This window comes from Sceloporus occidentalis, unplaced genomic scaffold (assembly GCF_023333645.1).
Source record: "Sceloporus occidentalis isolate IW3139 unplaced genomic scaffold, rSceOcc1.0.p SCAF_39, whole genome shotgun sequence".
Lineage (NCBI taxonomy): Eukaryota > Metazoa > Chordata > Lepidosauria > Squamata > Phrynosomatidae > Sceloporus > Sceloporus occidentalis.
In genome coordinates this window covers 2,775,480-2,798,640 of record NW_028317019.1, presented here as the reverse complement: position 1 = coordinate 2,798,640, position 23,161 = coordinate 2,775,480, and the positions used below count along the sequence as shown (strand labels likewise).

At 43.6% G+C, this 23,161-nt stretch overlaps 1 protein-coding gene across 1 annotated transcript; it reads left to right on the top strand.

Moving 5' to 3' along the window:
• The first annotated feature begins 29 nt into the window (after positions 1-29).
• Positions 30-17,426, top strand: LOC149290412 (uncharacterized). The gene is made up of 3 exons (XM_089489325.1): positions 30-63; positions 2,506-3,712; positions 15,786-17,426. The coding sequence occupies exons 1-3, from the start codon at positions 30-32 to the stop codon at positions 17,071-17,073; spliced, it is 2,529 nt and encodes an 842-aa protein (XP_089345451.1). The 3' UTR covers positions 17,074-17,426.
• Positions 17,427-23,161: the final 5,735 nt, after the last annotated feature.

The window sequence follows — 23,161 nt, the reverse complement described above, 5'->3', positions numbered from 1 at the left end:
AGAAGCAGAAACATATGTACAGTTCCGTTATGATAGAAAATTATGAGAATCTGGCCTTTGTGGGTAAGGAACCTGAATCCATTGTCCTTCCTGTGAAGACTGAGGGCCCATTCATAATCTACTGTCAGAGCAATATGATTCCCCTTTAGAATTATAGAATCAAAGAGTTGAAATAGACCACAAGGACCATCCGGTTCAATCTTCTGCCATGCAGGAACAGACATTCAAAGCATCCCCAAGAGATGGCTATCCAGCCTCTGTTTAAAGACCTCCAAAGAAAGAGACTCCACCAAACTCTGAGGGAGTATATTCCACTGTTGAAGAGCTCTTATCCAAACCTTTTTGTGTTTTCCATTTTTAATAACTTATTATATCTTAATCATATCCATTCTTCGATCCACTGTAAACAGACTGCATAATAATACAAGTATTCCATATTTTAAGGTGACACAATGTGGGATTGCCTCTGAGATCCCCTGGGAGGCAATGTCACCCCCCCCCCCCATCCCCAAGAGTAATCCGTCCCAGTCTTGGAGATGTCTTAAAGCTGTTTTAAGGCTCCTCTCTGGCATTTGACCCTCACCAAAATTTGAATCCAGGTCCCAGCCCCCTTGTTCTGCCTTTCCTAATACATTATTTGTATGTTGTATATCCTGCCTTTCTCAACAAATGGGCCTCAAAGTGTCCCTTTTATGCCTCACACACACTCTGTGTTTCTGTCTGTGATAGAGAGATGGAGGGAATGTGAAAAATAGAAAGGGAGGGGAGAGATGCTGAAGGTGAAATGCTGAAGCAGTGCAGATGGGCAAGAGGGAAGGTTGGAGAGAGGAGGGAGAAAGGGAAACGGATCAGGCCTCTGGGAGCCAGGAGGGGAAGGCAGGAGCAAAGCCAGGATCACTTAGCTCTGTGCGGAGAGGAAGGGTCCTCTGGGAAGGGCCAGGAGAGGGGCCTTGGGGATTGGGAGACAGCCACCAACCTGACAGATTTTAAGAACTGGATTGAGTGAACTGGTGAGAACACAGCTCAGGCCCTTGTTCTCAGGGATATTAAGGGGTTCTATTTAGCAATTATCAGCAATGTCTATGAAGAGAGGAAAGGCGACACAAAAATTCCTTCTTCTCTAATGTTTTTGTCCAAACTGAGTTTGCTTAGGTCCATGGTTGTTTCCAGAGGCCCTTTGTTATCCCAAATGCTTGTGTTTGGGTAGGACACCCACAAGTGCAATGCTTTTAGGGGAATTTAGTACTTAGCTGAAAAGAGAGATATAGTTTGGTTGGGGCAAGAGTGACCTCGGGATTCAGCCCAACTATACCAGGCCCAGAAGCACACAGAACTCCAAATGCATTTGAAATAGGTTTTTATATTTTATTTAGGGGAAAAGCAAAACACACACACACACACACACACATGTAAGCATTCACACACATGCAGAAGAACTAGACAACAATTGGGAGTGGTCAAGAGATGTAAGACTTTCATAATGGTAATACTTTACTTAGGCGGATCTGGATTCCAATTGCTGAGGGTTCAAAATGGGAAGAGAAGTCAGGAGCTCCTGTGACAAGTGGGGTTGGCAAGAACACTGAGATTCTTAACCATGTAAACCAACAGACTGTCTGTCTGTAATTGGACTGACGTCAAAGAACAGTCATCCAGGGCAGATATTTATACTGTAATTGTTGCTTGAGGGCAGAAACCGAGTGTTCAAAAAGGTTTAAATCGATTTAGAATGTTTCCTGGGGGGAAGAATGGTCTGAAACCAAATTGAATGCAATGGTTGCTTGGTACAAATATCTTAGAAAAAAAGGATTAGCACACTGGCTCTCAGATCCATCTTGGCTATGAAATCCAATCGCGTTGAAAAGCCAATATACAGCACAATCTGAGGGTGACGCTCCCAGATACAGCGCAACAATAACATAGCAGAGTACAGAAGCCAATGTCCAGATATAGATATTAGCAATGCACTGACCACTTTCCACACTGAAAAATAAGTCAAAAACACAGTTGATTTCATTGAAATCCTTGGAGAATTTCTCTTTAGTTGCAAAATAATACAAATATTTGCAAGCTCTCCTCTCCGACTTCCATCAATTTCACCATCTCTTGTACATACAACTCCAGTGCAATCCACACCAATCCACATGTGAGCTGCATACTGTATTGATTGTGAGTCATCTCCTGGTGCCAAACAGCATGAAGGAACCTCTGCAGTTAGCTTGCATCATGTCTTGGCTCTGACTCGGGACTCAATGGCAGTCTCACAGGATATGATGACACCTGTCAATCAAAGTATTTTTGCACATGGTTAATAGAATATTTTTGCAACAGTCCTTTGACTATCTGCTTCCACTGATTCCCTCAAGGCAGTCCCCATTCTTTGCTAGCTCCTATGAGTAAGAATACGATCAGTACATGGATTTAGGGGCATAAGCAGCAGGGTCATGCTTGGGTTACTTACAGCAACTTTCTTAATTTCATCTTTAATAAGGAGGGGTTAATGAGGGCTAAATTGTGGGGTAACACCCTCCTCTCTTAACTCTGATTTTCAGTCTTATCTGTCATTGTCGTTCTTTACAGAAAAACATTTGAATCATGAGAGAGTCCACACAGGAGAGAAGCCATACAAATGCCAGCATTGTGGGAAAAGGTTTTCTCGGAGGTCACACCTAGTGACACATCAGAGAGTCCACACAGGAGAAAAGCCATACAAATGCCAGCATTGTGGGAAATGTTTTCCTTGGAACTCAAGCCTAGTGACACATCAGAGAGTCCACACAGGAGAGAAGCCATACAAATGCCAGCATTGTGGGAAAAGGTTTTCTCGGAGGTCACACCTAGTGGCACATCAGAGAGTCCACACAGGAGAGAAGCCATACAAATGTCAGCATTGTGGGAAATGTTTTCCTTGGAACTCAAGCCTAGTGACACATCAGAGAGGCCACACAGGAGAGAAGCCACACAAATGCCAGCATTGTGGGAAAGGTTTTTCTTCAAAGTCAGACCTAGTGACACATCAGAGAGTCCACACAGGAGCGAAGCCATACAAATGCCAGCATTGTGGGAAAGGCTATTCTCGGAAGTCAATCCTAGTGACACATCAGAGAGGCCACACAGGAGAGAAGCCGTACAAATGCCAGCATTGTGGGAAATGTTTTTCTTGGAAGTCAATCCTAGTGAAGCATCAGAAAGTCCACACAGGAGAGAAGCCATACAAATGCCAGCATTGTGGGAAATGTTTTTCTTGGAAGTCAATCCTAGTGAAGCATCAGAAAGTCCACACAGGAGAGAAGCCATACAAATGCCAGCATTGTGGAAAATGTTTTTATTCGAAGTCAGACCTAGTTAAACATCAGAGAGTCCACACAGGAGAGAAGCCATACAAATGCCAGCATTGTGGGAATTGTTTTGCCTACAAGTCAGTCCTTTTCATGCATCAAAGAGTCCACAATGGAGAGAAGCCATACAAATGCCAGCATTGTGGGAAATGTTGTTCTCAGAAGCCAGACCTAATGAAACATCAGAGAGTCCACACAGGAGAGAAGCCATACAAATGCCAGCATTGTGGAAAATGTTTTTCTTGGAAGTCATACCTAGTGACACATCAGAGAGGCCACACAGGAGAGAAGCCATACAAATGCCAGCATTGTGGGAAATGTTTTTCTCAGAGGTCAAATCTAGTGAAGCATCAGAGAGTCCACACAGGAGAGAAGCCACACAAATCCCAACAGTGAACTAATATTCTTTTTGTCAATAAGGAATATAAAAAATATATTTTCATTCAAGTGGTGCTAAGGAAAGGCCTTTGTGATTTTGTTTGTAAGCTTTGTCTATCTATATGTCTATGTTTTAAGGTTGTATTTTGTTAAGTTTGGGTTTTTATTGGTAACAGTATATGTAGATAATTACTTTGGGTTGTAAATTGAGGGTCGTGGTATTGGTTAGGTAGTTGGGGGGCTGGGAGTTGTTATATGTGAGTTATGGGAATGATAGCTTTTGGAATTTGTGGGATGTTGGTTGAAGAAATTTGGAGTCCGGTATTAAAAGAAAGGGCTAGTTTGTGGGAATGGCAAAGGGGGCCTTGTTACCTGAGGGGCATAGACTGTGAGAATTGGAGGTGGGGGCTACATTTGGAAGAGTGTGATATTTTAGGTTTTGGGGTTTTAATATATTGTTTGGATTGGAGTGGGCAGTTCTGGATTAAAAACTGAATTTCTATGTTTTCTCAATAAAGTTCTTTGGTATTTCAACACACTGGACTCTTTGATGCACTGAAGTTCTGAATTTGCCCAAACTGAACCTTTCTTCTCTACTCAGTCCTCAGCTCCATTGCCCAGCAGAGGCAAATACACACACAAACATACAGGATACACAGAGAGAGCTATATTTCCAAATCAGAGCCTTCCTTTCCTGACTTTCCCTCCTGAGTCCAGCTCTGCACCTTGGGCTCCATTGCGGTCTCTTCAAAGGAAGAAAGGAGGGAAGGAAGGGGAGGCCGCTGACCCCCCGGCGCATACCTTCCTTTCCCGCAAAGGCCGCCAGCGGAATAAGTAACAGCAGCTTTGCCCTGGCAATCCCTGCGCATGCTGAGGAGGGGCCTTTGGGGGCATCTGTTCATGCGCAGTCTCAGCCCCTGAAGCCATTGCTGCCCTCACAATCTGTTCTGAGGGAGGGAGGAAAGTGGGGAGAACCCTTGTTGATTCAGAGGAATGGCTGGAGCATCTTCTGGGGGACACTTGGGGGTTATTAGAAGGAAGGAAGCCCCTCTTCTCCCTCCAAAGAAAGGCAGGGGTCCTGCCAGGCCTCCTCTCCCTCTTTCCTTCCCTGCCCCCTCCTCGGGAGATTCCTTAGGCCCCAGGTGTTTGGGGGGTTATTATGTTAAAAGGGGGCAGGGGGGACCCTTGGAGAGAGCTCCCTCCCTCCTGGAAATTGGGGCAGAGGAGAGACCTTTCTGATGCCTCATTTGGAGAAGGGTTTTGTGCCAAATAGAAAGCATCACACAGGATAGGGTTCAACAGCATTGGAAGCAACATTTTTTTGGGGGGGGGGGGAGAGAAGTTTTCTCTGGAGTCCTGGGGGACGGGGGTCTGGGGTGGGGGAGAAGAGCTAAAATCTAGGCCAAGGCCAAGAGAAGGGAGAGAGAAGATCTCAAAGCTCTGGCAATCCCCTGGCAACCTGGGAACTAGGTTTAGAGGCTCACAGGATCTGGATTGGGCACCCCCCCCCACATACTTACCTTTTCCTTCACAACAACCCTGCAGAGGAGGACCAAGAGAGAGACCCACAGCCCGAGAAACACCCCCCCCCCCGGTTCTGGGAGCATAGTGAAAGGGCATTAGAGCCCCTTGAAGGGATGTTGTTATTATTATTTATTTATATTCCGCCTTTTCTCAAAGGAATCAAAGCGGATTACAGTAATAAAATAACATACAATTTCAGAAATACAATTAAAATTCCAAAACTCCCAACCCTCCCCCCGATTATAAGAAGTATTAATCAACCCCTAAAAAGCTAATAAACAGCAAGAAAATGTAAAACATCCAAAACACAATACAGTAAAAAAGTTTTTTCGGGCAGGAAATGGGTCATTTTCTGAAGGTGAGAGGGGAAGGCAGGAACAACACATGAATAACAATTTCCATAATAGTAAAGATTGCAAGGGTAAGGGTCAGGGGGAGGGGGAGGCAAGTCAATAGATCTAATCTAGTCTGGAAAGGCCTGCCAGAAGAGATCCGTCTTCATAGCCTTCCTAAAGGCTTCCAAGGTGGAAATATGATGGACCTCATCCGGAGGTCGTTCCAGAGCCTGGGAGCGGCTGATGAGAAGGATCACTGCTGAAAGTCTGGTCTTCTTGAGTTGCAGCAGGTTCTTCCCAGAGGACCTGAGTCTGCGGTGGATTGTATGGGAGGAAGCTCTCCCGCAAGTAGTCAGGACTCAAGCCATGGAGAGCTTTACGGGTTAAAACCAATACCTTGTATCTTGTCAGGAAACTAATGGGCAGCCAGTGAGGGATTTAAGAACCGTTGTAATGTGGGCAGTTCTAGAAGTGCCCATAACCAACTTGGCTGCCATATTCTGTACCAATTGAAGTCTCTGAACTTGGCACAAGGGTAGTCCCATGTAGAGTGCGTTACAGAGGTCTAGCCGAGAGGTGACCAGTGCATGTACTACTGTTTCAAAGTCTCCCTGCTCCAGGAAGCGGCGCAGTTGGCATATCATCCAAAGCTGATAACAAGTGCTCCTGACCTTTGCATCCACCTGAGCTGTCAGATGAAGTGATGAACCCAGGAGCACTCCCAAACTGCAGACAGAGCCTTTCCAGTGTGACCCCATCCAGAACTGGCTGATATAACTCCATTCCCAGATTAAGGTCCCTCTTACAAGTACCTCCTGGATTCCATTTGACTATGTTGGGATAGCAGGGTGAATGGAAGGGGAGATAGATATTTGTCAGGCTCCTAATTGCAGTCCCTCTTCCAACACAAAAGGCAGTACTTTGAAAAAGGAACAGCTTGTATTGAAGATAAATGCAATAGAAGTGACTTTTTTGTCAGGAATGAAAGTATAAACATATCACTTTTATAACCATATCAATTAACCCCACCCCATTAACCAATAAAGCTAATTAATTGGATAGCCTGTTCCCGCGCAGTGTTCTCCCATCCAGGATTCATGATTAACTATATATATATATATATATATATATATATATATATATATATAATGAAACCCCATCAATCCCAATGTAATATGATACCATATGAAAATATAATAAGCACAAACCCATAACAACATAATACAATATAAAACTACTAATAACTCTCTATGTTATAACTATCCCATTGTGACTTCAGGCTGATGCTTCTTTCCCGAAAGACTGGGGATGGCTCATTGTGACCTCAGGCTGATTCTTGTTGCCTGAGAGATTGTGACTTCAGGCTGCTCCTTCCTTACCTGAACACATGAGACTGGCTCATTGCGATCTCAGACTGATGCTCCTTTTCTGAAAGACTGAGACTAACTCATTGTGACTTTGGGCTGATGTTCCTTCCCTGAAGGATTAAGATGGGCTTATTGACTTCAGGCAGGTGTTCCTTACCTGAAGGATTGAGCCTGGCCCATAGCGACCAAAGGGTTATGATCCTCGTCTGAAGCATTGAGGTTGTACCATTGTGATCTCAGCCTGAGGCACCTTTCCTGAAAGATTGTGATGGGACTATTATGAGTTCAGACTGATGCACCTTGCCTGAAGGATTGAGACTGGTCCACTGTGATCCTTACCTGAAGCATTGAGATTGTCACATTGTGATCTCAAAGCCATCCAGTCCAACCTCCTTCTGCCATGAAGGAAATCTCAATCAAAGCATATCTGACAGATGGCCATCCAGACTCTGTTTAAAGGCCTCCAAAGAAGGAGACTCCATCATTCTCTATTGAAGGAGTGTGTTCCACTGTCAAACAGCCCTTTCTGTCAGGAGGTCCCTCCTAATGTTGAGCTGGAATCTCTTTTCCTGGAGCTTGCATCCATTGTTCTGGGTTCTCTTCTCTGGAGCAGCAGAAAACAAGCTAGCTGCCTTCTCAGTATGACATCCCTTCAAAGATTTAAACAGGGCTGTCACATCACCTCTTAACCTTCTTTTCTCCAGGCTAAACATCCCCAGCTCACTAAGTCTCTCCATTTTGGTGGCTCTCCTCTGGACATACTCCAAACTTGTGAATGCTGATCCTGTCCTCTGGGGTATTAGCTACTCCTCCTAGTTTGGTGTCATCTGCACATTTGATAAACATGCCCTCTATTAAAGCAGGGCTGCACAAGTTGTGGCCCACCAAAGGATCAAAAGCGAACGACTCGACAGAACGGAAATACAGAGTAATCATATTAATTCCCCAATAACTAAAAAAGAGGTAGAAAGAGTAATACAAGATTTAAAAGGAATTAAATCTCCTGGCCCAGATGGATTTGCATCTATATTTTATAAAACCTTTAAAAATGAACTGAGTGAGCATATGACTAAAAATTACAATGAAATATTGGATAATAAAATAATCCCAGAAACACGGAAACTATCTGAAATTATATCAATACTTAAACCCAATAAAGATCCAGCCAATTCCGAATCTTATCGTCCGATCACATTAAGCAATCAAGATTATAAAATATTAATGAAAATCCTAGCCAATAGATTAAAAAGAATATTTACCTACTTTAATTAAAGAAGAACAATATGGATTTGTGGAAGGCAGATATGTTTATGAACCGATAAGGAATATATTTAATATACTACATCATGCCAAACAATACAAAAATAAATTAGCTTTGATAAAACTAGACATTTACAAAGCATTTGATTGAATAAATCATGAATATCTATATAAAATCTGTAGGGATTTTGGAATTGGGGAAAGGTTTAGTGAAACCATCAAAGAAATATATAATGATACAGAAGCACAAATCATGATAAATAGAGATAAATCAAGAAAATCTAAAATGAAAAGTGGAGTAAGTCAAGGTTGCCCTCTTTCCCCTTTATTACTTATATTAGCAATGGAAGCGTTTGCAAATATGATTCGGGATCAGAAGAGATAAAGGGACATGAAATAGATAAAGAAGAGATGAAGTTGGATTCATTTGCAGATGATGATCCTCTGATAATGACACAGAAACCGAATGAAGCTGTAATCAAGTTACTGGAAATATTTCAGACATTTAAAAACATTTCTCGGCTAAACTTTAATATGGATAAATCAGAGATAATGCTTAGGAATACAAATTGGCCAGAAGAAAAAGAAACCCAAATTGTGTCAGGATTGAAATTGGGGATTAAAAATATGAGATATTTAGGTGTAAATTTACCAATTAAGTTAGATAATATTCTACAAGGTAATTATAGTCAATTAAGGGGGAAATTAATAATCAGATTTCTAAATGGACAAGTAAAAATGGGGAAATGTTAACAAAAATCAGAGTGTTTAAAACGGTGGTATTACCAAAGATTTTATATTTATTTCAAAGGATCCCAGAAATAATCCCTAGTAAAGTTTTAAAGAAAAGGGAAAAGTCAATATGAAAATGGATATCAGGGAATAATAAAGACAGATTATCTAAGGCATTATTATATGAGGATCAAAGTAATGGAGGATGGGGAGCTCCATCCCTCGAATGATATTTTGAGGCGGTTCAATGGCTAAGAATGATAGAGGCAGAATAGAACCATGATATAAAGTGGGTTGAATTAGAAAGACAGAGCAATCAAATGGAAAATGTCTCTGTCTTTAAGGGGAAAATATGGGGGGGGGGAGGTTTGATATGAATTTTAAACATGAGGAGACTCTGAGGGGCTGCCATTGGCTGGAATCCCTGTCCCTCCCACCATCCCTGGCCCTGATTGGCTGGAATCCCTGTCACTCCCACCATCCCTGGCCCTGATTGGTTGGAATCCTTGTCCCTCCCACCATCCCTGGCCCTGAATGGCTGGAATCCCCGCCCCTCCCTCCATCCCTGGCCCTGATTGGCTGGAATCCCAGTCCCTCCCACAATCCCTGGCCCTGGTTGGCTGGAATCCCCGCCCCTCCCTCCATCCCTGGCCCTGATTGGCTGGAATCCCAGTCCCTCCCACCATCTCTGGCCCTGATTGGCTGGAATCCCCGCCCCTCCCTCCATCCCTGGCCCTGATTGGCTGGAATCCCAGTCCCTCCCTCCATCCCTGGACCTGATTGGCTGGAATCCCCGCCCCTACCTCCATCCCTGGCCCTGATTGTCTAGAATCCCTGTCCCTCCCACAATCCCTGGCCATTTTGTGTTCCAGTGGCCATTTTGTTCCAGAACCTTCTCTGAGTCTCAGTTGAACAGAGTCTTCTCTTTCTCTCCTGAGGCTCCAGAGTCAGAAGGAGGCCAGGCTCCTTGGGCCAAAAGGAAGGAAGTGTGTCTCTTTGTGTGTCTTTTGTGTCTCTTTTCTGAGAGGTTTTTCTTATTACACAGCTCTGCTCCTTCTGGGGAACATGGGTTTTAAAAGGGATCAGAAATGGGAGGATAGTTTTAATACAAGCCTTATTCTTATTCTTCACAAACATCAATCTTTGGCTTCTAAGAGGAGGCTAGTCCCCCAAAAGAGGCCAAAAATGGCTCCTTTGGGAGGTTTTAAAAGTCTCCCCAGTTTCCTTATTAATAGATTTTGAGGCAAGAAGTAAGGAGACAGACCAGAATAACCCATATTACCAAGAATGAAACAAACATACAAACAAACAACAACAACAACAAAGATAAGGATTAGAAACTAAAACAAACTACTTATTTTTTTAAAGGAAATCCATTATTAGGAGGGTAAAAAAAAGGATTGGATGCTTCTACCATTATAAAACCAGCTCACGCTGTATCTGCACTGCAGAAATAACCCAATTCGAAACCGCATTAACTCTCCTGGCTCCATCCTGTGGAATCCTGGGATTTGTAGTTCTTTGTGGCATGAGAGCTCTTTGGCAGAGAAGGCTAAGTGTCCCAAAGATAAAATCCCAGGATTCCATAGCACTGAGTATTTAAAGTGGTTTGAGAGTGCCTTGTTTCTATAGTGCGGATGCAGCCTTCTTGGGAAAGGGGCTGATGCTGGAGAAAATCACTGGAGACCTCTGGAGGTTTCAGCAGATGATTTATTTGTTTATTTGTTTATTTATGATGCACTCATTTCACATCTAGCTACAGGGACATAACAAGGGCCCTCTCCAATTCCCCATCCCCTAATCCCCCTCCACTCTAAGAAGGCATGGAGTATCTGTTGTGTAGGGGAGCTGCAGTGAATCTATGCTAGGTCCAGGGGGCTTTGTTTGGTGCAGAGGGAGGGAGGACGGGGATGCCCACCTCTGCATCGGCCCAAAGGAGGCATATGTCACCTGCGTATGTCACCAGCAGGATCCTGTTCTCTGTGTCTTTGAATGCTGCAGGGTTTCTTGCCAAGCCAATCCTAACCCTGGTCCCTTTTCTCAGGACCTTCATCTCGGCCTCCTTGTACACGGCTTTGGGCCTTTCTTTCTGGAAGTGACCAAGTGCAAGACCACCAGGACCCCCTCCCCACCTGATGGCCGACACAGAGGCCAAGCGGAGGGAGTTGGGCTCCAAGAGAAAGAGGTTTCCAAGGTACAACAGCTCTTTGGTAAGTTGCAATCCTGACTCTTAGTTTCATCTGTGTCTGGTCCAGCTCATGAAAGCAAGCGGAGAATATACTGTCCCAGTTTGGCAGAAAGAGTCCTGGTTTATCTTCTATCACCTCATTTTTTCAGGGGCTTAGAAAATGTCCTATTTCACTCTCCTCCTCCCACTTTCCCCCTTCGCCTCAGGTCAGTTCAGTGGCTGCAAAATGTATTCCATGTTCACAAGAGCGTGCATCCTATCCACTCAAAAGAGGGGAGGGGGGGGGAGATAGGGGGACAGGGTCTTGCCCTTGCCAGCAATCAGAGGCAAAAGCAAACATCTGGACCCTTCCTCGCTTGTGTGATCTTTAGCATTAACAAATTTGGCCTTCTTGATTCCCTTCTGGTGTTGCTTAGTCACATGTGTCTTGCTTTCCCAATCTGTGAAATGCTGGGGGATATGGAAGAATATCTCTGGACTTAAATTGAGGGTGGGCCCAGTGGCCCTGAAGCCCAGAGGACTCCCCAGAACTGGTTTTTAAAAATGAAATTTGCCTCTAAAATTAGGTGAGATATGGCTAAATGATTCATTGGTGACTAAATGTACTGTACATGTTGGGATAGTCAGTATCTTAATCAATCAATAATATTCCAGAAATGGCCGAATTTATATTGTTTATCATGTTAAATATTATATTGAAAGGATTCAAGACAAACTGGATCTCAAAGTCTGTAACTTTTTGCTTTCTTGCAGAATTTAAAGTTTATTTCCTGGAATGAATTCTAAAGTGTTGAAATAATATTTGCAATGCATTATGTGCTTTCCTCCCCTTTTGTTTAGTCACTCTCTGGATGAGGGCTGTTTTCTGTTGCAGGTGACCTTTGCGGATGTGGCAGTATATTTTACTGAGGAGGAATGGAAACTGTTAACAAAGAAGCAGAAACTTATGTACAGTTCCGTTATGATGGAGAATTATGACAGTGTGGCTTCTGTAGGTAAGGAACCTGAATCCATTGCCCTTCCTGTTAAGACTGAGGGCCCTTTCATAATTCACTGTCAGAGCACTTTGATTTCACTTTAGAATTATATAATCAAAGAGTTGAAATAGACCACAAGGACCATTCGGTTCAATCTTCTGCCATGCAGGAATAGACTTTCAAAGCACCCCCGAGAGATGGCTATCCAGCCTCTGTTTAAAGACCTCCAAAGAAAGAGACTCCACCAAACTCTGAGGGAGTATATTGCACTGTTGAAGAGCTCTTACTCTCAGGAAGTTCCTCCTAAAGCTTAAGTGGAATCTCTTGTCCTTGTGGCTTGCATCCGTTGTTTCATGTCCTTTTCTCTGGAGTAGCAGAAAGCAAGCTTGCTTCATCCTGAATATGACATCTCTTCAAATATTTGAACAGGGCTGTCATATCCATTCTTAACCTTCTCTTCTCCAACCTAAACATACCCAGCTTCCTAAGTCATTCCTCAGAGAGCATGGTTTACAAACCGTTCACCATTTTGGTTTTCCTCCTCTGGACATGCTCCAGCTTCTCAATATCTGTTTGAATTGTGGTGCCCAGAACTGGACACAGGATTATTGCAAGTGAGCCCTGACCAAAACAGAATAGAGTGGCACTATTACTTCCCTTTAACTTGACACTGCACTCCTATTGATACAGCCTAGGATCACATTGGCCTTTTTAGCCGCTGCATCACACTGTTGACACATGTTCATCTTTTGCTCTACTACGATTCCTAGTTCCCTTTCACATGTGATTTAAATCTCATAACAACTTCCTGTGGAATCTTGTAATTTCTAGTTTTAGTGAGGCACTATTGTTCTCCACTTTGCAAGGATTCTAAATATCCAATCCTAAACTGCCAATTCTGGAATTTTGTGGGAAGGAGCCATGGAGATTAATGCTTTTTGCCTCTAAATGGTCCTCAGCCCTTCCCTGAGCAAGTTTCCTGGCTTTTGTGGCCCCTCTTCCAGCCTTTTGAGGCTCTGCAGAGGCTTTGTGGGAAAAGGCATCACTTGGCTCTGCACTGGTTCAAAGGTAGTCCAACAGTGGCAAAACAGCCCCCACCTCCGCTCTGAGAACACCTGGGGCCCAATATGCCCTCCCCCCCAAACCCCAACAGTAATCCATCCCAGTCTTGGAGATGTCTTAAAGCTGTTTTAAGGTGGACCCTGGCACTTGACCCGCACTAATATCAAAAACCAGGTACCAGACCCCTTGTTCTGCCTTTCCTAATGCATTAGTTGTATATTGATGGCTCTGCCTTTCTCAAGAAATGAGCCTCAAAGTGTCCCTTTATGCATCACACTCTGGATATGTGTCTGTGATAGAGCGATGGAGGCAATGTGAAAAACAGAAAGGCAGGAAAGAGATGCTGAAGGTGAAATGGTAAAGCAGTGCAGATGGGCAAGAGGGAAGGTTGGAGAGCGAATGGAGAAAGGGAAGGGGATCTGGCCTCTGGGAGCCAGGAGGGGAAGGCAGGAGCAAAGCCAGGATCGCCTAGCTCTGTGCGGAGAGGAAGGGACCTCTGGGAAGGGCCAGGAGAGGGGCCTTGGGGATTAGGAGGCAGCCACCAACCGGACAGATAATAATAATAGGTTTTATTTGTAGTTACCTGTAAAATAGCCACAAAACAACAATAGCATCCAATTTACACACAGTAAAAAAACAAGTTGCTTAAAACTCAGTTCGAGACAAATAAAAACATCGTATAAAATGCACAATTGCGATCAGAAGTGGGATTTTTCCTTAAGTTCTTTACAAGAGGTCGGGTGGGTAAGCCTGCCGGAAGGGATACGTTTTAAGTGCTTTCTTGAAAGCATCCAAGGTGGTGTTAAGATGGATCTCCTGCGGCAACTTGTTCCATAACTTGGGGGCCATGGCTGTGTATGCTCTGTGAGAAGTTGTTCTTAGCCTGACCTTTGGGTAATCTAATAGATTCTTCCCAGATGTTCTGAGAGTGTGGGGCGGATTGTGTAGGGAGAGGCATTCCCTCAAGTAGCTCAGGCCCAAACCATGTAGGGCTTTAAAGGTAATAACCAACACTTTGTATTGCGCCCAGAAGCTAATTGGCAGCCAATGTAGAGATTTTAGAACTGGTGTTATATGGTCTGACCTAGATGTTCCAGTGAGCAATTTGGTGCTGCGTTTTGAACTAACTGAAGCTTCCGAACTTGGTACAAAGATAGCCCCATGTAGAGCACTGAACTTAAGAAATGAACTTCAAACCAGGCCCTTGTTTCATACATATTAAGTGTTCCATTTAGCCGTTATGAGCTATGCATTTAGGGGAATTTCATACTTAGCTCAAAGGAGAGACTGAGGCAACAGTGACCTCGGGATTCACCCCAACTATACCAGGCCCAGAAGCACACAGAACTCCAGAGGCATTTCAGATAGGTTTTTGTGTTTTATTTAGGGAGAAAGCAAAATACACGCATACACAGACATATACACATATAGGTGTTCACGCATACACACAAGAACTGAGTAACAAAGGTGGGAGTGGCGAATACTGTGAGGCTTTGCAAATGGTAATACATTACCTAGATGGATCTTGATTCCAATTGCTGAAGGTCCAGAAAGGGGAGAGAAGTTAGTAAGTCCTGTGGCAAGTGGGGCTGGCGAGTGTAGTGAGATGTACACCAATGGACTGTCTGTCTGCAACTGGACTGAAACTAAAGAACAGCCAGTTGGGGCTGATATTTATACTGAAGTTGTTGCTTGGGGGCAGAAACCGAGCATTCAAAAAGGTTTAAATTGTTTTAGGATGTTTCCTGGGTGGGGAAAAAATTGTCTGAAACTGAAATAAGTGCAATGGGTGCTTGGTGAAATACTTCAGCCAAACAGGATTGCCACACTGGCTCTTAGGTCCTTCTTGGATCTGAATTCTGATCCGATTCACAAGCCAGTGTATAGCACAGTCTGAAGGCGACACTCCCAGAGCTCAACAATAACATAGCAGAGTACAGAAGCAAATCTCCAGATATAGGCATTGGCAATGCACAAACCACTTTCCACACTTAAAAATAACTCACAGACACAGTTGATTTCCTCCAAGTCCTTAGAGGTTCTTTATCTTGAGTTGCAACATAAAACAAATATTTACCAACTCTCCTCTCTGACTTCTATCCATTTCACAATCTCTTACACACCCAACTCCAACCCACACCAATCCGCATGTGAGCTATATACTGTATTGGCTGTGAGTCACATCCTGGTGCCAAACAGCGTGAAGCATCCTCTGCAGTTAGCTTCCATCATGCCTTGGATTCTGACTCAGCACTCTATGGCAGTCTCACAGGAAATGATGCCACTTTTCAATTGAAATAGTTTTATATACATTTAATGGAATATTTTTTAACTGCCTGACTATCTCCTTCCCTGATTTCTTCATGGCAGTTCCCCTTCAATCACTTCTTTGGTAGCACCTATGAGTAAGAATACAGTCATTATATGGATTTGGGGGCATCTAGAACAGGGTCATGCTCAGGTCATTCACACCAATTCTATTAATTTAATCTCAAATAGAGAGGGGTGAACGTGGGGCTAAATCTTGGGGTAACCCTTTCCTCTCTTAACACTGATATTCAGTTTTGCCTGTCATTGTCCTCCTTTACAGAAGAATTTGTCAGTCATGAGAAAGTCCACACAAGAAAGAAGCCACATAAATGCCAGCACTGTGGGAAATATTTTGCTTACATGTCAGTCCTAGTCATGCATCGGAGAGTCCACATAGGAGAGAAGCCATACAAATGCCAGCGTTGTGAGAAATGTTTTTCTTCGAAGTCGCACCTAGTGACACATCAGAGAGTCCACACAGGAGAGAAGCCATACAAATGCCAGCACTGTGGGAAGTGTTTTTATTCGAAGTCACACCTAGTGACACATCAGAGTGTCCACACAGGAGAAAAGCCTTACAAATGCCAGCGTTGTGGGAAAGGTTTTTCTTCAAAGTCAAACCTATTGGCACATCAGAGAGTCCACACAGGAGAAAAGCCTTACAAATGCCAGTGTTGTGGGAAATGTTTTTCTTCAAAGTCATACCTATTGGCACATCAGAGAGTCCACACAGGAGAGAAGCCATACAAATGCCAGCATTGTGGGAAATGTTTTTCTTCAAAGTCATACCTATTGGCACATCAGAGAGTCCACACAGGAGAGAAGCCATACAAATGCCAGCGTTGTGGGAAATGTTTTTCTCGGAAGTCAATCCTAATGATACATCAGAGAGTCCACACAGGAGAGAACCCATACAAATGCCAGCATTGTGGGAAATGTTTTTATTCAAAGTCAGACCTAGTGAAACATCAGAGAGTCCACACAGGAGAGAAGCCATACAAATGCCAGAATTGTGGGAAATGTTTTTCTTCAAAGTCATATCTATTGGCACATCAGAGAGTCCACACAGGAGAGAATCCATACAAATGCCAGCGTTGTGGGAAAGGTTTTTCTTCAAAGTCAAACCTATTGGCACATCAGAGAGTCCACACAGGAGAGAAGCCTTACAAATGCCAGCATTGTGGGAAATGTTTTTCTTCAAAGTCATATCTATTGGCACATCAGAGAGTCCACACAGGAGAGAACCCAAACAAATGCCAGCATTGTGGGAAATGTTTTTCTTCCAAGACATATCTATTGGCACATCAGAGAGTCCACACAGGAGAGAACCCAAACAAATGCCAGCATTGTGGGAAATGTTTTTCTTCCAAGACATATCTATTGGCACATCAGAGAGTCCACACAGGAGAGAACCCAAACAAATGCCAGCATTGTGGGAAATGTTTTTCTTCCAAGACATATCTATTGGCACATCAGAGAGTCCACACAGGAGAGAATCCATACAAATGCCAGCATTGTGGGAGATGTTTTTCATCGAAATCAAGCCTAGTGAGACATCAGAGAGTCCAAACAGGAACGAAGCCACACAAATCCCAGAAATGAACTAACATTATATTTGTCAATAAGCAATACTAAAGAATATATTTTAAATCCTGTGGTGATAAGAAAAGGCCCTTGTGATTTCGTGTGTTAGGTTTGTGTGTCCATATGTCTCTTTATGTTTTTCAGTTATATTTTGTGGAGTTGAGGTTTTAATTTCCATTAGTATAGATTATTGCTTTAGTTTATAAATTTGAGTGGGGATTATGGGTGGTGGAATAGGTTAGTTAAACAGAGGGGTGAGATTGGCTCCAGCTGGTTAGAACAGTTATTGGAATGATAGCATTTGGAATTTGTGGGATGTTGGCTGAAGAAAGTTTGGGACAGGCATTAACAGAAAGGGCTATTTTCTGGGAAGGGCAAAGGGGGCCTTGTTATCTGTGGGGCATAGACTGTGGGAATTGGAGGGGGGGGCTAGGTTTGGAAGAGGGTGATGTTTTAGGTTTTGGGGTTTTAATGTTTGGTTTGGGGAGGGCAGCTCTGATTTAAGCGCTGAATTTCTGATTATGTGTTTGCAATAAAGTTTGTGTTGTTTCAACACACTGGACTCATTGGTGTACAGAAATTCTGCATTTGCACAAAATGTACCCTTTCTTCTCTCCTCAGCCCTCAGCTCCTTTCCCAGTCATAAAAACAGAGGCAAACACACACACACACACACACACACACACACACACTCTCTCTCAGAGAGACAGAGCTATATGTACAAAGCAGAGCCTTCCCAGCCTTTCCCTCCTGAGTCCACCTCTGCAGCTTGGGCTCCATTCTGGAAGGAAGGAAAAAAGGCCATAGTCCTTCCCTTCTTCCAAAGGCCGCCAGAGGAATAAGCAGCAGCAGCAGCAAAGGCCTTACGATCCCTGCGCATGCTGAGAAGGGGTCTTTGGGGCATCTGCGCATGCAGACTCTCAGCCCCTGAAGCTGCTCTGAGGGCGGGAAGTGGGGAGAGCCCTCATTCATTTGGGGGAATCTCATGGTTCTGGGATCACGCTGAAAGGGCCTTGGACCCCCTTGAAGCAATGTATGTTAAAAGAGGAGAAGGAAGGAATAAAGGAATGAAAGTGCCAAGGGAAGAGAAGCATAAAGGGACTGCTGAAGTCGGGGAGGAGGGGGGGTTGGATCTGGGACCTGTTTCAGGCACCTTCCTCCCAGAACCCATTATTAGAGCCTTCCACAGCTCACTATGATACTTTAAATGACTATTTCACAGATAAAATCTCTCAGATAAGAGCCAAATTGGACATCAGCATTATTGCAGAGGCTATAAGTGAGGTGTCCATGAGTAAGATCATACTGGATCAATTTGAATCTGAGTACTGAGGATGTGGACAAGCTCCTTTTAAGTGTGAAGAGGAGAACTCGCCCTCCCGACCCTTGCCCTTTTTATATCACCTGAGATATATCATAGATGCATCTCTTAGTTAGGACTATTTTCCATCATGCTTAAAAGAAGCGGTGCTACGGCCCTTTCTGGAAAAGCCCTCCCTAGATCCCTTGGAGATGAACAATTACAGACCGGTCTCCCATCTTCCATTTCTAACCAACATAATTTTGAGGATAGTTGCTCTTCATCTCCAAGTGGTCTTGGATGAAACAGATTATCTGGACCCATTTCAAACTGGCCTCAGGATGGGATACGGAGTCGAAACTGTTATGGTTGCCTTAGTAAATGATCTTTGCTTCAAGGTGGGATGTAACTTACCAAACTTTAAGCTGTATTATTATGCAGCTTGTTTCAAATGGTTAGAAGAATGGTTCAAATTAGAAAACAAGAATTTATTGAATATAGAAAAAGCTAACCTGAATCTTGGTATACATGCATATATGTGGTATACAAAAGCAAAAGATAATGATACTTTTAACCATCATGTTATAAGAAGATCATTGCTTAAAGTATGGAATAAAATGAGACATCAATTTTGGGTGTCACTGCAAGAAGCCTATTACAATAGAACAAAGGACAAAGATACTTCATGGCTAAGATATGGAGATTTAATGAACAAAACACCAGAAGGAAAATACAATATGAAATCTACGGAAGAAGTTAACGAAAGAGGAAACATGAAGGATTGGTTTTTATACAACTAATTAAACAATCGTTTTAAGGCAGATAATAAAGCTCCTGAGTTAACGATGGATAACAATGAAATAGATAAAATTATGATGGACCCAAAAGGTAAACACATATCCAAATGTTATAAACTATTAAAAGAAAGAGATCTAGAAGATGAAATTATTAAACACAGCATGGTAAGATGGGCACATGATATAAATAAATCTATAACTATAGAGGAATGGGAAAATCATGGAAAGGAACAAATAAACAGGGCCAAGTGGGAATGGGGCCTTTGTGAAGGTGGGGGGACTGGCCTTCCTGGTGCTGGACCTCCAGGTGAGCAATGCATTGGGCAAGGAGTCCCTCTCGCTCATTGCCTGCAGCCTCTGGTTCCGCTGGAGGCAGGGCCTCTTCTCCAGCATCACCTGGAACAACGAACCAGAACAATGGACAACAATAGATGGATGTGTGCATATATGTATATATGTGGAGGCATCTCTATCTAAGTGCACTCAGACTTATACCTTAATCTGAACACCTACTGGCTGCAGAAATGAGCTCCAGTGCCTGAAGGCAACTCATAACCGTTGCAAGTCTCTAAACATAAATCTTGCATAGAACATGTCTTTGCATACATAACCATAGATATCTGTCTGAACGTGTGCATCTTCACACACACGTACTTACGTACATATGTGTATGTATATATAATTATATTTTATATATACATAAATGTGTGTGTATAGATATATATATCATATATGTATATATATTAACTCTGTGTGTGTGTGTGTGTGTGTATACATATATATACAGTGGACCCTTGTTATATGCTGGGGTTTGGTTCCAAGATCCACCGTGTATAACAAAATCCGTGTATGCTCAAATCCGATTAAATATAATGGCAGAACAAAATGGTGTCCCTTATAAAAAGTGGAAAATCAAGGTTTGATATTTGAAATTTATACTTTTTTGGAACATTTTCAAACTGTGTATGCTTGAATCCGTGTATAATAAATCCATGTATAAGGAGGGCTGACTGTATATATTCATAAGCCAACCTTCAGGGTGATGGCGTGGACTCCCATTGTCTTCCTCCTCCGGGCGAGGTGGACTCCGCATGGCCGCCCTGTGTCGCCTCCGCAGGTGTTCTGTGTGGAGGAAAGAGGAACAGGAGACACAAGTGCAGAAATGAGCTCAGGTGCCTCAAGACAACCAATCATAGCACCCCAGTACAGGAAATGTCAACAAGCAAGACTCACCCGCAATGGCATTGAGGTCCAATATAGGATGCCCAGCCAGCATCCAGAGATGCCACATCTCATAAAAAACCGGAGCTTTGTGTCATGTTGCGCAGCTGTTGCCATGCTCACGCATTGCAAGATAGAAGGCTGTCCTCATCACCTTCACTTTGGAGGCCACCTGCTTCTGTGACCTCTCAGACCCCTTCTCCTCATCTTCCTGGCAGTCTTTGAGTAGTTTGCCCTCTTAGGGTGGGATGTGGACCCCATTATGAGGTCCAGGTCCACATTCCTCTCCAGACAGTGATAGAGGTACTGGGCCTCCCCATCTGTCCAGCGATTCCACTCTCTGGGCATTGTCTCTGGGCAGAGTAAAGCAAAGAACACTACCAATACTCCCAGCCTTAGGACCCAAAACTCACCTCAGGAGTTTGGGCCTGTGATGGCAACCTTTCTATTGTGGCAGGTGTTTGGGACTTTTGTTATCCCACCACTGCCACCAAAATATGTGTGAGGCACACCAAAGATTTTAAACTATAGGTAGCATTGCTGTTTTTAACCTCACTATGAGTAGGGTTGCCATAACCCTCCTGCCGGCGGGACATTCCCGGTTTTTCACCACTAGGGGGCGTCCCTGCACGGTTTCCTCCTTGACTCCCGGTCTGTTGCCAATCTGGTGACTTTCACACCAAAATGGGTACTTTTCAGAGCCTTTGGTGTGATTTTGGTGCTTGGTTTTAATGGTAATTTTGAGAGTTGAAATAAGTTCCAATTATTTTTATTCAATTAGGGCTACGGTTTATTGCCATATTAACATTACAGGGACTTTTCAGGGATTTTGACTGAATATTTGGTGAGATATGGGGGGGGGATTTGGTGAGTTTTGGCCAAACGTTTGGGGAATTATCTTCGAGGCTTGTTGGAGGTTGCCAGACTCAGGAAGAGGAGCTCCTCCTCTGTTTGGTCCCAGCAAGGCAGCAGTTCGGAGAGGGCCATTTCCTTTGGCACCGAGGTGAGGATGATGAGGAGGAGGAGGAAGAGAAGGAGGAGGAGGAGGAGGAGGAGGAAGTGCATGGCCATTTTCAATATTTATGTTGCCCCTGTGTATTTTTTCTAACTTTGACTGCCAGGGCTCAATGCTCTGGAAATCTGGTGTCTGTGAGGCATTTTTAGCCTTCTCTGTTGGAGAGCTCTGGTGCCACAATAAACTACAATTCCCAGGATTCCATAGCACTGAGCCCTGGCAGTCAAAGCAATGTGTTTTGGACACAGATATCCTCCTTTTGTGAGTTAATGAATGAATCCAGTCCCTAGCCTTTCTATCTCTCTCACACACTGCAGGAGTAATAACTCACTTTGAGACTGCTTTAACTCAATGCTAGGGAATCCTGGGAATGCTAGTGTTTGGGAGACATTGAGACTTCTCTGTCAGAGATGGCTCTGAGGCCACAATAGACTCCAATTCCCAGGATTCCCAGCACTGAACAGTCTCAAACTGGACCATTTCTTCAGTGTGTGGATGCACCTGGTGAGGAATTCTGGGCACTGCAGTTCAACTACGTTTGGAGGGTTATGGGACTTCCTGTCAGAGATAGCTCTGGGGCCACAGTGTACTACAATTCCCAGCATTCCCAGCACTAACCCAGGACAGTTAATTCACTCTCAAACTGGATTATTTCCTCAGTGTGGCTGCAGCTTTGGTGAGGAACTCTGGGCATTTCAGTCCAGCATTGTTTTATTTCGGCAGTGTATTTTGGACCAGAGACAAGGTGACCAGGCATCCTCCTCCTTTTCCAGGACATGTCCTCTTCTGTCAAATTTCAAAAGGTCCTCCATTTTGATCATGCCTAAGAAACATGCATTTATATTAACATTTTTTAAAAAGCATCAATTTTTTCGCCTGTCCTCCATTTATTAAAACTGTGTCCTACATTTGAAAATGTTGTCCTACATTTGTCCCGGTTTGGAGGTCCTGGCTTATGGCAACCCTAACTACGAGCCAAGTGATGTTTAAAATAAAAACGAAGGCTTATTGTAATGCAGGATGGAATAAATATAACTCCTTTCAAAGCTTGTTCAATATGAATAAATAATTAGTGCTACCAAATTCCCTTCTAGGGCCCAAGCCCCATAGACTATAGACACAGTTAAGGTACGCAACCCATCCCTCTCTTTCGTAGAGTCTGTTTGCGACCCAAGTCCTTCCCTTTGGACTCAAGGAAAACCCCGTTTCCAGTCCCTCGGGAGGACTGCTAACAACCCAAGCCCTCACACTGCCTTGGCTAGAGCCTTCCCCTCAGAGTCCAAAGTCCCAACTGGACTCTTCTCCAACTGTCAGCCACCAGTTGGTTTTCCCCTCTTCTCAGCCAGCACCTGATTGGCTGAGCTCTAGCTGCCTTTTCATTGGTCAGCTTGAGGCTCTATTCGCCACAGGGCCTTCCCACGAAAACCTTTTGCTGGACAGCAGATGGCGCTGTAGGAGGCTTTTGCGCATGTGCCAAAAACTCCATGCTTGCTGGAAAAACTATTGATGGGTTTTAACGTGAAATATAGATATAGATATATGGATTATATATGATGATAATACACACACACACACACACACACACACAGTGGACCCTTGTTGTAGGCCGGGGTTTGGTTCCAAGATCCCCATTGCATAACAAATTACGTGGATGCTCAAGTCCCACTGACTATAATGAGAGAGCAAAATGGAGTCCGTAATAAAAACTGGAAAGTCAAGGTTTGATATTTTATATTTATACTGTTGTGGAACTTTTTCTGGCCGTGGATGCTA